The sequence below is a fragment of the Benincasa hispida genome, chromosome 5, assembly GCF_027475165.1.
Source record: "Benincasa hispida cultivar pf3 chromosome 5, pf3_genome.v1.1, whole genome shotgun sequence".
Classification (NCBI taxonomy): Eukaryota; Viridiplantae; Streptophyta; class Magnoliopsida; order Cucurbitales; family Cucurbitaceae; genus Benincasa; species Benincasa hispida.
In genome coordinates, this window is record NC_143482.1 from 56,986,460 (window position 1) to 57,001,495 (window position 15,036).

General features: G+C 37.4%; 1 protein-coding gene across 4 annotated transcripts; it reads right to left on the minus strand.

Annotated features, from left to right (window-relative positions):
* Window positions 1-434: 434 nt before the first annotated feature.
* Window positions 435-13,991, minus strand: RNEE/G (RNAse E/G-like protein). Of its 4 annotated transcripts, XM_090313780.1 has the most exons (15): window positions 13,679-13,984; window positions 13,000-13,100; window positions 12,168-12,325; window positions 11,989-12,037; window positions 11,537-11,774; window positions 10,405-11,450; window positions 9,964-10,281; window positions 9,807-9,848; window positions 9,189-9,313; window positions 3,049-3,196; window positions 2,412-2,484; window positions 1,731-1,843; window positions 1,396-1,515; window positions 1,089-1,244; window positions 435-970 (listed from the first exon to the last, which is right to left on the minus strand). In XM_090313780.1, exons 5-15 carry the CDS (start codon window positions 11,637-11,639, stop codon window positions 791-793), a joined length of 2,424 nt encoding a protein of 807 aa, XP_090169906.1. In that variant the 5' UTR covers window positions 11,640-11,774; window positions 11,989-12,037; window positions 12,168-12,325; window positions 13,000-13,100; window positions 13,679-13,984; the 3' UTR covers window positions 435-790. The 4 variants fall into 4 exon arrangements, with proteins under 4 accessions (XP_090169906.1, XP_038887524.1, XP_038887525.1 ...); XM_039031596.2 differs by lacking the exon at window positions 11,989-12,037 and having other exon boundaries at window positions 13,679-13,991; XM_039031597.2 differs by lacking the exons at window positions 13,000-13,100; window positions 13,679-13,984 and adding an exon at window positions 11,881-11,908 and having other exon boundaries at window positions 12,168-12,309.
* Window positions 13,992-15,036: the final 1,045 nt, after the last annotated feature.

Sequence of the window (15,036 nt, forward strand, 5' to 3'; positions counted from 1 at the left end):
AATTTTTTGTTATGGTTTCTCTACAACTTTATATTCTTCTAAGAGTAACTGTGGAGTTTGTGTGAAGCACATGTCAAGTCCCATCAACAAATACTATACATTTTTCTCAATTCTGTTAAGGTGATTTTCTTTAGTCAGAAAAGCACCTGCTGGCCCCCATTTTTCATTTGTCATTATATTGTTGTCCCAAGGGGAAATTCCTCATTTCAGAAAGGGTTCCCCTGTAGGGTCTGAATGGAAAGCCTTTACTGTCTCTCAATGAATCTTTCCCTCTTCTGCCATAGTTGTGGAATGGTCAGCCATCAAGGCCGACTGTAGGAACGAGTGAAGGTTGAAAGTTGAAAAAAGAATACAAAAGAAGAAATATGGTGGGAGGATGGGTGAGATTAAATTTTGAAATATGAAGTAGATGAAATTTAGCAGATACAGAGAAATTTGTTGGCAGGAAATGTTTGCTTCAGAATCCAGAGCAATCATCACAATCATAAGAGTATAAGATAGTGTTCAAAATTGAATCCAGAAGCTACATCAGTGGCAGGAAAGAGTTGAAAGTTTATTGAGACTTACATTACGATGGCAGGAATCTCGACTCTAAAAGAACAAAACTGCTTGATTAGCACTACAACAAATCAAACTTGATATTTTCAAACGTTTATCAACCATCTGAATATGCAATTGCCACATTTTTTATGAGTTATTTATATAATTCACATTGTTTAGCAACAATGACAAATAAAAAGACCTGTGAACTTGGCTCGGAAATTTTGGGTTGTAAAATCCAGTCGTCATTTTATCTCCCAGTCCCTTTCCACTTTTTAACCGGAAAAAGGGTCACTTTTTTGCTAGAGTTGTTACTTCTACCCTCCAATGGCTGTAACAAAGACATTGGTGCTTGATTTTCACTTCTGCTCAACTTATCATCTGCGAATGATTTCACCTCAAATGATCCTCTGGTGAATCCTCTAGCTACCTGAAGGGTTTCAATTTCAAATTTGCGAATACAATGGCCTTTAGGAGTTTGTTTTGAAGAAATAGATTTTTAGAAGATAATCTTGTTTGGTTACAAATGTATTTTTCCCAATACATACCTTCAAAATGATCCAAACTTTCAGAGAACTGCTCAAGGTTGCAAGTTTTGTCCTTTTTCCTGAAGTCAAGTAATCACACATGTGATGGTCGACCCTTAAAATGAACTTTGGCCAGGATTTTGGATTTTCAGGATCTGGTTTCAGCTTCATTGTTGCCTGATCACAGTGAAAAGAGGGATAATGTCACTCATATGTGTAAAGCCATAGTAAGAAATAGTAATGCAATAATGGCCCAAACCAAGTTGCATATCCAGAGATTTGGGGGACTCTTAACATTGTATGATGATCACCAAATGTAAAATCTTACAAGCTGCCGACAGATTTCCTGCTCGATTTTTGAAAAGGAGGTTTCCAGAGCTTCAACTCTTCCAGTAGCATGACAGCAAGCACATGGTTCACTGATCATAAACGTTACACTTGGCCGAACCTGTCAATCAAACACTATAACTTTTAGATCTCGATGTGTTGAGTCCATCGACAAAAATGAAGCAGATACTTCCGAAACTTTGATATACCACTGATAAGCAAGATATAGATCCATATTATTTTCAACTGGTTGGAGAACTCCAAGTTTTTCATTGATTACCTACACTATTATCAGGGAAAGAAAATATGGAATAAAGGAGAGTTTAGGATAGGTACCCTCTTTCTTGTCATTTCCATGAGTCCGTGCCTGGATAACTCAGAAACTTTCACCATTGACCTGTCTCTCTCAACCGCTTTCTTTACTTCTTCATAGACTAATCTCTTATTTGCTGAAACAAAAGAATCCCAAGTCATTAATTAAAAAGATGGCAGACATAAAACTGACCATTCTCGATGCCTCCAATGGCAGCAACAAAAATGTAGATACTTTTCGTAATATTATGCAATTTACTTGAGATAAAGGAGAACAAAACAAGAGAGTTACATGCAAGTTCAACAAGATTCACTCTCTCTTTTAAGCACATTGTTCCAGTGAAAGAGCAACACAGATAGGTCCAGTCGATTGTATCGGGCTAGATCTAAGACAAGTGTTTTAGTTCATTTCATAATTCATTGCAGATTTCAAGCCACTATATAATCAACCAGGAGAATCTAGATTTGCTTTATATACAATTAATTCCATGTTCCGCGAGTTGGTGGATATCCTATCACTTCAGTACAAGAAGTTAAATACACATAGGACCAGAAAGAACAGGGAAAGAAAAAACTAAGTGAAAGATGATAATTGATTTATTCAAAAGCTGACTCAACATACTTTGTAAATATGCAAAATTACACAGGCGTAAGCGGCATGGAGGTAGGAGGAGAGAGCGAGAGATACAGGGAAATCAAACTTACATTCGTCTGCCATGTCAATGAAATCTACTACAATTATTCCACCTATATCTCTCAATCGTAATTCCCTTGCTATCTGAAAGTATTTGTTGCCAATCAGATTTTTAGAATAACTGCTCTTTACGGGAGTAGATAACATAATCATACTTCAATGCAACGACTTAATAGTTAATAATAATTTTTTAAAAAAGGAAATAAGACTTTTCATTGATAATAATTTTTTAAAAAAGGAAATAAGACTTTTCATTGATAATAATTTTTTAAAAAAGGAAATAAGACTTTTCATTGAATAAAGGAATAGAGGCTAATGTTCAAAATACAAGGAAAAGAAACAAAACAAGACTTGCCGAGCAAGCAACGACTTAAAAAAATTACTTATGCTCAAATATACACACAAGAACGCAGAGAGACAGTGTCCTCCCCTCGTGCAATATGATTGTAATACACACCTACATAGCTTAGCAAAATGCAAAGTCTAGAACATAGGAGAAAAAGAGAGATTCCAACAAGAGAATTTTTGTATAATCTGAATCATGGGATGCATTTTGATTGCAAGAGAAATAAATCAAATCAACTCGGACAAAAAAATAAAGCCATGCGCAATACAGACATGGTGTAAAAATATGATCATCCAACATACCTGTCTTGCAGCAGCAAGGTTGACCTCTAGAATAGCTTTCTCCTGCGAAGATGCTTGACCAAACACCCCATGTCCTCCATTCACATCGATGGAAACTAGAGCCTCAGTTTGTTCAATTATTAGAGAACCTCCATTAGCAAGTGGAACCCTGTGAACAAATAGACTTGGCTAATATAAAAAGATCACTAGCAAAGATATTGCATGGATTGAACTCATTTTATATTCAGGTCTCGGGATAATGATGCTATTAATAGTCCATAAATGATTAGACTTCGACTCACATTATCAACAATCGGTACCCTACAGGGATGACGTCCATACAACATGGACCGAAGACTGGAGACTGAGATAAACTAATTATTTAACATGGAATTGTTTCTATTAAAAGATAGAAGAAGGTGACACAAGATTTACGTGGAAAACCCTAGAACAGGGAGAAAAAACTACAATAGAAGAGTTCTTTTTATTATTGTTCAACACACACCATTACAAGAGAGGACTAGGGAAAAAGCTAGGGCAAAGTTAAAAAAAAAAAGAGACTAAAATGCCCTTTGGGCTAATACATAACAACCCTTTTTTCAACACTCCCCCTCAATTGAGGCGTAGATGTCAATTAGACCCAACTTGCTAACACAAGAATCAAAACTTTGTCTGAGTAATCCTTTGGTGAGAATATCGACAATTTGTTGACTAGAAGGGATGTAAGGAATACAAAAACTGCCATTGTCCAGTTTTTCTTTGATGAAATGTCTATCAATTTCCACATGTTTTGTCTTGTCGTGCTGTAAAGAATTGTTGGCTATGCTTATAGCTGCTTTGTTATCACAATAGAGATTCATAGGAAGATCACTGTCTTGATGGAGATCAGACAGAACTTTCTTCAACCAGATTTCTTCACATATTCCCAGACTCATAGCTCTGTATTTTGCTTCAGCATTACTTCTAGCAACTACACTTTGCTTCTTACTTCTCCAAGTAACAAGATTACCCCACACAAACGTACAGTACCCAGAAGTCGATTTCCTGTCTATAACAGATCCTGCCCAATCAGAGTCGGTGTAAATCTCAATACATCTTCTGTCAGTTTTCCTGAACATCAGACCCTTACCTGGAGTAGTTTTTAAATATCTCACAGCTTCCATATGTTCCTTGTAAGGTGCCTACATAAACTGACTCACTATACTGACGGCGTAGGATATATCTAATATAGTATGAGATAAATAAATCATTTTTCCCACTAGACACTAGTATCTCTCTTTATCGACATGAACTTTGTCAATAGAATCTCCCAGCTTAGCGTTGAATTCTGCAGGATTATCGACAGGACTATATCCAGTCATACTTGTTTCTTTCATCCGTTGAGAAATACTCTTGATCTCGCCACCTTCATTCCAAAAAAATACCTTAGTCTTCCAAGGTCCTTTAATCTCAAATTCCTCGACCATTTTCTTTTTAAGCTTGATAATCTCAGTAGCATCATCACCTGACAGAACAATATCGTCTACGTACACAATAAGAATAATAATCTTCCCTGATATTGACATTTTTGTGAACAAGGTGTGATCAGAGTGTCCTTGAGTATAACCTTGGGACTTAACAAAGGTAGTGAACCTGTCAAACCAAGCTCTCAGAGACTGTTTTAAACCATACAGAGACTTTCTGAGTTTACACACCTAATGGTCAAATTGAGCTTCAAAGCCAAGAGGAGGACTTATATAAACTTCTTCCTCTAATTGACCATTCAAAAAACTATTTTTCACATCAAGTTGGTGGAAAGGCCAGACTTTGTTAACTGCCACTGAAAGAAGGACCCGAACTGTGTTTAGCTTCGCTACAAGAGAAAAAGTTTCTGAGTAGCCTATTCCATAGGTCTGAGTAAACCCTTTAGCTACCAATCTGGCTTTGTACCTATCAAGAGTTCCATCTGACTTATACTTCATAGTGAACACTCACTTGCACCCAACTGTTTTATGCCCTTTAAGAAGAGCTACATAATCCCAAGTATTATTCTTTTCAAGAGCTCTCATCTCTTCCATGACTGTAGCCTTCCATTCAGGAACTTCTATTGCCATATGTATATTGTTTGGTATCGTTACTTTATCCAGGCTAGTAGTGAAAGTCATGAACTCATAAGATAAATTACAGTAAGATAGAAGGCTATGCATGGAATATTTAGTGCAAGATCTGGTGCCCTTTCTCAAAGCAATGGGTATATCAAGATAACTCTCTGTTTTGTCAGGCCCCTTATTAGTAAGAGGACGATGATCAAACTCAGTTACCTGTGGCAAAGTCTCATCCTCTGGTATTTCTCCTAATGACTCATCACTACCTGCAACCTTGTCATTCTCTGGAATTATCTTATCGGTTTTGTCACTCTTAACCACATCACACATATCACCCTCGATACAAACATCAATATTATCATAAGTTTTGTCATTCTTACCCACATCACACATATCACCCTCAACACAGACATCAGTATTATTAGAAATAGGAGTACCTTGAGTTGGTGCTGATTCCGATTCATGGACCGTAGTCGGAGAAGCAACAGGTGGCACTATTTCCTTTCTGAGTTTCTTCCTGTAGTACGTTATCCATGGAACTTGTTTAGTAGGTACATAGTATCATTCGTACCCAAGATAGGTACGAGAAGAAGGTCTGTAGGAGTCGAAGATGTGAACCAATTAGTCTCTTCACTAGTATTCCCTAAAGGTGGACTAATAGGAAAGAAAGGTTTATCCTCAAGGAATGTTACATCCATAGAGACAAAGTACTTCCGTAAAGATGGATGGAAACACTAATAACCTTGTTGGTGAATAGGAAACCCGAAAAAGACACATTTCTGAGTACGAAGGGTAAATTTAGTGTGGCTAAGACCATGACTCGACAAAGGCAGTGCATCCAAACACCCAAAGAGGAGCATCAAGAATAAGGCGAGTGGTTGGGTATGATTCTTTGAAGCATTCAAGAGGAGTTTGGAATTGGAGAACACTGGAAGGCATCTGATTGATGAGATGAGCTGCAGTCAGAGCAACATCCCCCCATGAGTAAGAAGGAAGAGAAGTAGATACCATGAGGGACCGTGCAATCTCAACAAGGTGACGATTCTTCCATTCAGCCACCCCATTCTTTGAGGGGTATAAGCATAGGAACTTTGATGGACAATTCCTTTAGAAGCCAAAAATTTATGAAAGATGTTATTAAAAAACTTACGGCCATTGTCACTACGAAGGATGGCAACTTTGGGGTTAAACTGAGTCTCCACAGTAGTATAAAATTGTTGGAATATCGATGGTACCTCCAATTTATCATGAAGAAGGAACACCCAAGTAAGACGAGTATGATCATCAATAAATGTCACAAATCAACGTTTCCCAGAAAAAGTAGTGATGATTGAGGGACCACAAACATCACTATGGATAAGATTAAATGGCTGGGAAGGTTTGTAGGGTTGGAATCAAAAAGAGACCCGATGTTATTTAGCACGAATACACACATCACAAGACAAAAAAGAGATATCAACATTATGGAATAAATGAGGAAATAATACTTCATATATTGAAAATTTGGACGACCAAGACCAAAGTGTCATAACATATAATCTCTTTCAGAAGTTGAAAAACAAGAACATAATAAACTAGTCCTACAACAATTCCTAGAGGAAGCATCATCATTAAGGAAATAGAGCCTCCTATCGTGCCGAACAGTGCCAATCGTCGTCTCCGAGCTCAGGTCCTGAAAGAAAACAGTATCATGTGAGAATACAACTTGACAGTCCAAATCTCTAGTAATCTTATTGATAGACAACAAATTGTAAGATATTTTCGGGACATGCAACACATCTTGTAAAGTTAAACCCTCAAAAGGAGAAAGATGACCCTTTCCAACAACGGGAGCAAATGACCCATCTGCAATCCGGATTCTCCACTACCAACGCTTGAAAAATATCAAAGAAACTGATCAGACGAGGCAGTTAAATGATCTGTAGCTCCTGAGTCAATAATCCATGGTATCTTACCATTAATACTAAGGAGGCTGAAGGACTGAGAAGTACCTGACTGGGCAATAACACCGATGTTGACAGTACCAGAGTCATTCTAGTTATTCACCTGAGATTGAGACTGTGAAGCACCATTTGTAGAATCACTCACAAGCGCTTGACCAAGGTTTGACTAATCGTTTTGATGACGACATCTACCATTCGGAGGTCGACCATGTAACTTTCAGCACTGATCCTTAGTATGCCAAGGTTTCTTGCAATGTTCAGGAGGTTTACTATTCTACTTGTCACCATCAAGCCCAGATGATTTTACATTAAACGCAACAGAATCGATGGTAGAAATAATAGGATTGTTCATAGCACTCGATCTATCTTCCACTGAACGAATCTCAGAGTAGACTTCCATGAGAGAAGGTATCGATTTCTGTCCCAGTATTCGACCGCGCACTGTATCAAATTTGGAATTCATACCAGCAAGAAAGTCATAAATGCGATCAATTTCCTTAATTTTTAAATACTGAATTCCACCAGTCCCAAACAATTTAGCGACATAGATCCATCTCCTGCTAGATTAGAGACAATTTATTGAAATAGGGGGTAACATCCATTGTTCCCGGTTTGCACTCATGGATCTGTTTACGTAAAGTGTACGATTGTGATGCGTTCTGCCTCTTAGAATACAACTTTTGTACTGCATCCTAAGTATCTCGAGCAATTGCAGCATACAGTAAAGGTTTTCCTATTTGTGGCTCCATACTATTAATTAACAACGAGCGAAGCAAGGAGTCTTCTCCTTTTCAAATGCAATCTTGAGGATCGCCAAGTCTAGGTCTCGGTATCTCACCAATTAGATACCCGAACTTGTGACACCCCTTGAGGGCCATTTTGATAGACTAAGACCAAGAGAAATAATTTTGGCCATTCAGCTTTTCCTCTGTAATGAAACCTGTAGAATTTTTCATAAATCCAGACAAAAAAATTGTTGTAGGTAAAGTAGAAAAAGCAGTTACCGAATTCTTTGAATACATCAGTAGACTGGAAGACAAATCTGAATTTATGAGGTTCGACTGAAGATTTGTGGAAGTCTCAAGGCTGCCCCAAGAGTTGCAGTCTGTTGTTGAAGGTTAGCTAATTGTTGTTGTACATTATTGGAGATAGACTCACTGAACCCGTAACACCATGGCTAACCGAAGGAGGCTACACGTGGTTGGTTGCTGTCCACCGTGAAAGGATGAAGATTCCCCCGTTTCAGGAGTGTGTTGGTCGTCGACACTCGTTCAACTGAGGTGGCTGGTGCTCGGGTAGTCAGCGCTAAGGAAGCCGGCGTTAGGAAGGCTGGCACTCGAGTAGGGGAGCATCAACAATCGACCGGCAGCAACTGGCGGAACCAACGTTGAGGGAGTCAGCAGTGTTATCGTCGGGCTGAGGAGAAGCAGAAGCGCCGTCTAGAGGTAGCAATCAACAGCTGCTTGCACGACGGCGGCTCCACCTGTTTCGTTAGTGGTGGTTTTGCTAGCTGCTATTGTTGGTGAAGGTTGAGGAATCAACGATTGAATTTTGTCAACGATGGCTAGGGTTTCGTCATCATGTTCTGATACCATATTGAAAAATAGAAGAAAGTGACACAAAATTTACGTGGAAAACCCTGGAACAGGGAGAAAAAACCACGATAGAAGAGTTCTTTTTATTATTGTTCAACACAAACAATTATAAGAGATGACTAAGGTATAAATAGACCGTAGAAAACCCTAATACAAAAAAGGAAAAAACTAGGGCAAAGTAAAAAGATTAAAATGCCCTTAGGGCTAATACATAACAGCCCTTTATTTTTCAACAGCTTCATTCGTTCTTTCTTGTCTTTTCTTTTCTATTTTTTTATCCTTTCAAAAATTTGGTTAATCAAGGTTGTGTGAGCCCATCTCTACGGACACTTCATCCACCACAACACAAGCATACCAAGGTTCCAAAGATCACTCAAGTTTTTCTTTCTTTCTTTCTTTCTTTATTTTTCTTTTTTTAAAAAAAAAAACTATTAAGTTATTGACATTTTATGAGGGCTAGAGATCTTGGCACAGGCTGCATGAGTAGTGATTGATTGCATACATTAACTGGCTACATAAGCAAGCCTCACAAAACTCACCTTTTGCTGAGAATACCATTGATCTCTTCTTCAATATTGAATTTATCGAAAAGGGGTATTCTTTCATGGAATAACTCAACTCGATCACATAGATCAGGAGCAATTTCCTGAAGGTAATTAGTGACCTGGAAAAACATTCACACACTTAAGAACACTACAACAGAATGAAAAATCACATGTTTAATAAAAAAAACATTCAGGTGCAATCCATCCATATACTTCATTATTAACAAGAATTGATCATGAAGTGCAATAACCGAGTGTTTGTGCTCTTGGGATAACTAAAGATTGGTTGGACTAAGGGAAGCTCAGAGTTCTAAAATCCTTTTAGTTAGAAAACCTAACTAAGAATCTAGTTTCACCTACTTCAACAAATGGAAGAAAGAAAAAACCACTACACGAGTTCTTATCTCATTAAATATTACAAGAAAGCTAAAATGAATTTTTGCAAAAAAAAAAAATGTGAAGTGGAGATATTGAGAAAAGGAAGAAATATTTATTGTTCCAAAGTATACAGACTCTCAAGTCTTAACAAGTCCTACAATACTACCCTAGTGCATGTTCACACAGAGAGATCTATTTTTTTAATACATCACCTAGTGATGAAATAAAATGTACCTCATGGTATGTCCTTGGAGAGTCGACTACCATTTTTTTAACCTGAAAATCGAGTGAAAAAAACAGAGCAGGAACGTTGATTGTTCAGCTATAATCTTGCAATTAAAGTAATGGAACAACATAGACAAGAATAAATCATAATAAATCATAGAACCACCTTCTCATTAAAATAATCTTGCACAACTGAAAGTGTTTGACCCATGGCCCTATGGAGAATAACTGGAACTGCCCCCTCAACACCTTCATCTGCAGCTAGAGCAGCTGATTTTGCATGTTCTATTATAGTTTTCCAAGTTGAAATTAGACCCTCCAAATCTTTTTGTAATTCTTCTAAAGAATGACCAGCAGCAACTGTTCTTACAGTCAAACCAAAGCCTTGAGGCTGTAAGGTTTTAGCTATAACCCTTAAGCGCGTCCGCTCAACACCAGAAATTTTCTTTGAGATGCCAATTCTATCACAACGAGTTATCAATATCTGCAAGCCAAGTAACTTGGTTCAGAGGACACCTAGACAAATATTTGATATAATGAGTTGAGGGGAAAAATTATTAAAATAAATAGTAGTTCATGCATGAAGCACAAATCTTGAGGAACCTACCCAAAATCTGCTTCTGAGTTGTGGGTAAGCAGTCAGTGTTGGACCTTTAGTCCCTAGCCCCTCTTTGACAACCTGCACTATTATTTTGGTGCCTTTCCGAACTTGGAGCCACTTATTTTCATCAGTCGTGGTCTGCTTCGAATCCTTTCCATCTTGGAGAAAAGATAATTGAGAACCACTAGAATAATTTGCAGTAGCTGAACAACTGATGCTAGCATGGCCTTCTAAATGATGTCCCTTATCATCTATGCAGTCTTCAAAGTCAGCATCTAGATCACCATCATCATCTACCATGCTACCATTCACATTTTCTCTAAGAACCTCTGAAACATCAAAGTTATCCTCAACTTCAACATCCTCGTGGTCATCATGCACAGACAGCATCGAAGTACTTTCATCTTGTGATGTCAGTTGACCTTGTATGGAGCCATTGACCACTTGTTTATTTATCCTTTGACGAAAAGGAGGAAATATGAAAGGTTCTCTGTTTTGCTTAATGTCCATTAGAGAAGGTCTGGAGTTTCCAATATTTACAAATGCACCGCCCATATGAGGAACAAGTTTTGAGATAAGCCCTAAATACACACTATCACACTGCACATTGCTTTTAACCGGTTCCAGTAGCAGCTCTACCAATTTTCCTTCTTCCAATACAGCAATCCGCTGCATCGTGCATATTGACGAATTAATCAGTATGATGGTAGAAATAGGGTCCTTCAACATTGTATCAGCCCCAGATGCTGGCAACAGACTTGCTGCATCTTCCAATAGGTGATCTCGAGTTTCAAGTACAGTTGTCTCTTCTTTTACAGTGACATCACTTTTCAGCAAATCAGGTTCAAACACATTCTTAGACGGATCAAAAAAGAGGGGTAGCCATGGTTCCTCAACAGGTTGATGTCTATGAGAATCTGAGCTCTGACTTGTAGAATCCATCGGTTTCTCATGATCAGAGTACAATTTATCATATATCATGGTACCATTTAAATTTACATAGGGCTCAATAGGATCACTCTTAGGACAGTCTTCTTCAATTTCACATTCATCTGTCAAATCACTGGAAGCATTAAGTGTTCAGAAGCATTTTAAGAGAGGAAGTTGCTTGAAGATGGAAATCAAAATGAGATATTACCCTCGGCTGGAAGAGATTTCAATGGTTGTTCCTCTATCCATGAATCCCATGTGAAAACTGAAGGGCGTGTGACAGTAAACCTCATCCACGAATCCCTCACCATGATTTGTTTATTATGTTTGACAGTTTGAGGTAGGGATAGAGAAAACTCAGGCCCAGTCCTCCAAATGATGTTAGATGAAGGCAATGTTTCTTCCTTGATAAAATAATTGTACTTGAAATTTATGCCACGAGCTATCTGCCCAGAATGTAAAGTGGGGACAATGAAATGAAACTAAACAACGACGCAGAATGAACTAAGCACTCCATTTACTATTTACTCCAATGTGAGAAGGGAATCTAACATTCAACATTATTGAGTTGCAGAAAGCCCTGTGCACAATTACAAAAAGATTGTAAATTGTGTATTTGTGTTATGTTTTTTAGCAAATTGATCAATAATCTCAAAATACCTCGTAAGACCTCAAATGGGATTGACATCAGTAATTATGTGCTTCACTACTAGACATAAAGTGTAAGAAGCATGGGTTAAATTGATAGACAAAGGGAATAATGAGAAGATATTTACAGAGAAGCAGGAAAAAAAAAAAAATCCACATAACATACAACACACTGTGGCTTGTGTCATTACCTTGGCTTCAGCCTTCCATAAGTTAGCATGACGCGTAGGAGACATTTGTATCGCCATATTCGGTTCCCAGGACCCTAATGCGATAGGGTCCCCAGTTAGATAAAGAAGTTGATCAGTTTCCAAATCAGCTTCAATAGTCCAAACTACTTTGCATACTCCTTCAGAAACAATTAAGGTTCCATCAGCAATTCTAATCAAACGAAAAGTAGTGACGTAAAAGGAGAGAAAGAATAGTATATTTATGAGAAGAAATAGGAAGAGTATGTCCACCTCATTGCATGGGGCATGGTCCTAGGTCCTGAAGTGGTTAATTTCAAATTTGTGATCTTAGCTAAATGACTGCCAATAGCAACCTAATAATATCCCAATTGACGGAAAAAGAATATGCAAGTTACTTTGAAACTTTACATGCATATTCAACTGTATGATCGTTTTTCTACAGTTGGAGCTCTGCATATGAGGAAAATTTTCAATCTTCAAAAAGACTATAACCCATAAGCACCAGGGCGACATTTAAAGAAATAGTCCTCAACTGTAACACACATCCATGCTTCAGAACATTTCAGCAAATTGTAAATAAGATAAGAACTACTAGAACTAAAACTAAATCTGATAGGAAACCTTTTTTTCAGTCATTAAGAAATTAAGTACCAATACAGAAACAGACAACTCAATCAATGGTATGTGTCATCTCTACTTCGTCATACGAGTGGCAAATTTTGCGTTAAAACTTTCAGAAATGTACAAGCAAAAATTGATCATCAAATTATATATATATATATATAAGAAAATAAAAGTTAGAATAAAATAACCAACAACAACAACTAATTACCTTTTTTGGTCGACATTACAGGCGATCCTCCAACATAATTATTCTGCCCTGTGCAGAGACGGAATCTCATCTTTCCAAGAGGCATATGCAGGTATATATACCTGCTTTCACATAGTAGGTTTTAGAAAGGAAGCGTGAGCTAAATTTTGGAATAGCTAAAAGGTACTTCTCACACACTTTAAAGTTCATCGTTTAACCAAAAGTTATTCTTAAGTACAATTTAAATTACTTAATAAGAACTTATTTTGAAAGTACTTGACTTAAAAAATAGTACTCTTGAAATGTACTCTTAAAAGCCATTTCAAACTCACTCAAAGACAGGCAGGAGAAACTTTACAAGTCTTACAATCATGCAAGTGGATGATCTACATACATATACACCATAATATAATGTCTGGAACTCATTACAGTATGTCTTAAACTACAAACTTGTCAAATTCATGCAATTAAGCAATTAAGACTTCTCTTCTGGAATGACATAAAATAAGGATTAAAGCAGCTATTGAACACATATAGCCCACTAACATCACAGGACTTCGTACAAAGAAAACCTATCAGAAAATTGAACTTATACAGACCAAAAACAAAAATGCTACCCGGTGCCGGGTTTGAAAAAACAAGAAAACCCATCTAAAAAACAGGCAACGAAGAATGCAAGATGTTTTTATCGAAAACTTACTGAGATAGAGATAAAAACTTGTCGGTCCATAGTGACCAAGAGCCAGAGAGGCGCAAGCGGCGGTGCAATACGAGATGGTGAGGCGACGAAGAAGCCTCAGGAACACCCATGAACCGAGGTTGATGATGAAGCTCAGAGGAACAAGGGCAGAGAAACTGAGAACCCATGATGGCTTAGCCGAAATTGATGAAGTGGAACTGGCAACAGGGCCAGTTCCGTCATAGAGAGCGAATTTGAATAAGCAAAGCCTTGAGCTCTGCGATTTTGGATAACGAAGTGAAATACACCGTCGTGAAAGAGGAGAGTGAGCCTGAGCCGATAGGATTTTTCGCTTTTGTCATTCACTTGGCGCCTTCTTTGGCACGTGCAATAGGGGTTGCACACGAGTGTAAAGTTGTATCCTCCATAGGAGATGAACCTAAAAACCAATTAGTTTTGCAATTTGGGATTGTTATCGATGATTTTGGTCAAAAGGATAAATTGAGAAATTAGGTCGGGACCAAGATAGGGTCATGATGAATCAAGGGAGGTTGAGTCTCTCCGACCGACCCCACTTCCTTGGTATTAGTATTGACCTTCAAGGATGAGCCCAACTTTTACATAGGCATGCTCCCAAAGCTTAAGAATCTCACATAACATCCAATCGGGTGATCAAATAACTAGATTCCAAATGGGAAACAAAAGAAGACCTAAGTCAACATTCTCTACTATACGAGAGAACTTGAATCCTACTCTATAGCTTTTACACCCTTCCACTCTCGACTTAAGCATTGGAATGTGTGTAGCAATTCTTTCTTGATTTGCTTCATTATTGGAAATGGATTTAATAACTTTTTTTTTTATTGAATCAATAAAAAGTTGTCCATTAATCCTCGTATATTAATCATACGTTGAAAGATATCTATGTATATGTTTTCAACGAAAAATTTTAGAAAATGATGCGAATTACAAATTAATCGTACATTTCCCTTTTTTAAACACTTGCAGACTTTCTTTTTTATTGATCATACTTTTTGTCTTAAAATAATTTACTATTAATATCACGTAAAAGTCAAGTGAGTCTCTCTTATTAAGATAAAATCAAAGAGATAAAAGGATAATAGTAAAATAACGAACTTTGATCAAAATTTCTCTCTATTTTCTGTAGGAAAATATGGGTTTGTTCTTTATTGTCAAAGACAAAAGTACAGTCAAATCTTCCATCTGTCTTCTGCCAAATTAATATTAAAAAACATGGGTTTTTAATGGATGTTTTCCTTCTTCAATGCCTCCTTCTAATACTTGTGAAAACAAAATCTTATCTTCAACAATGGCCATTTATTGAAATACATACATACCCATCTCAATCTCTCTTACCC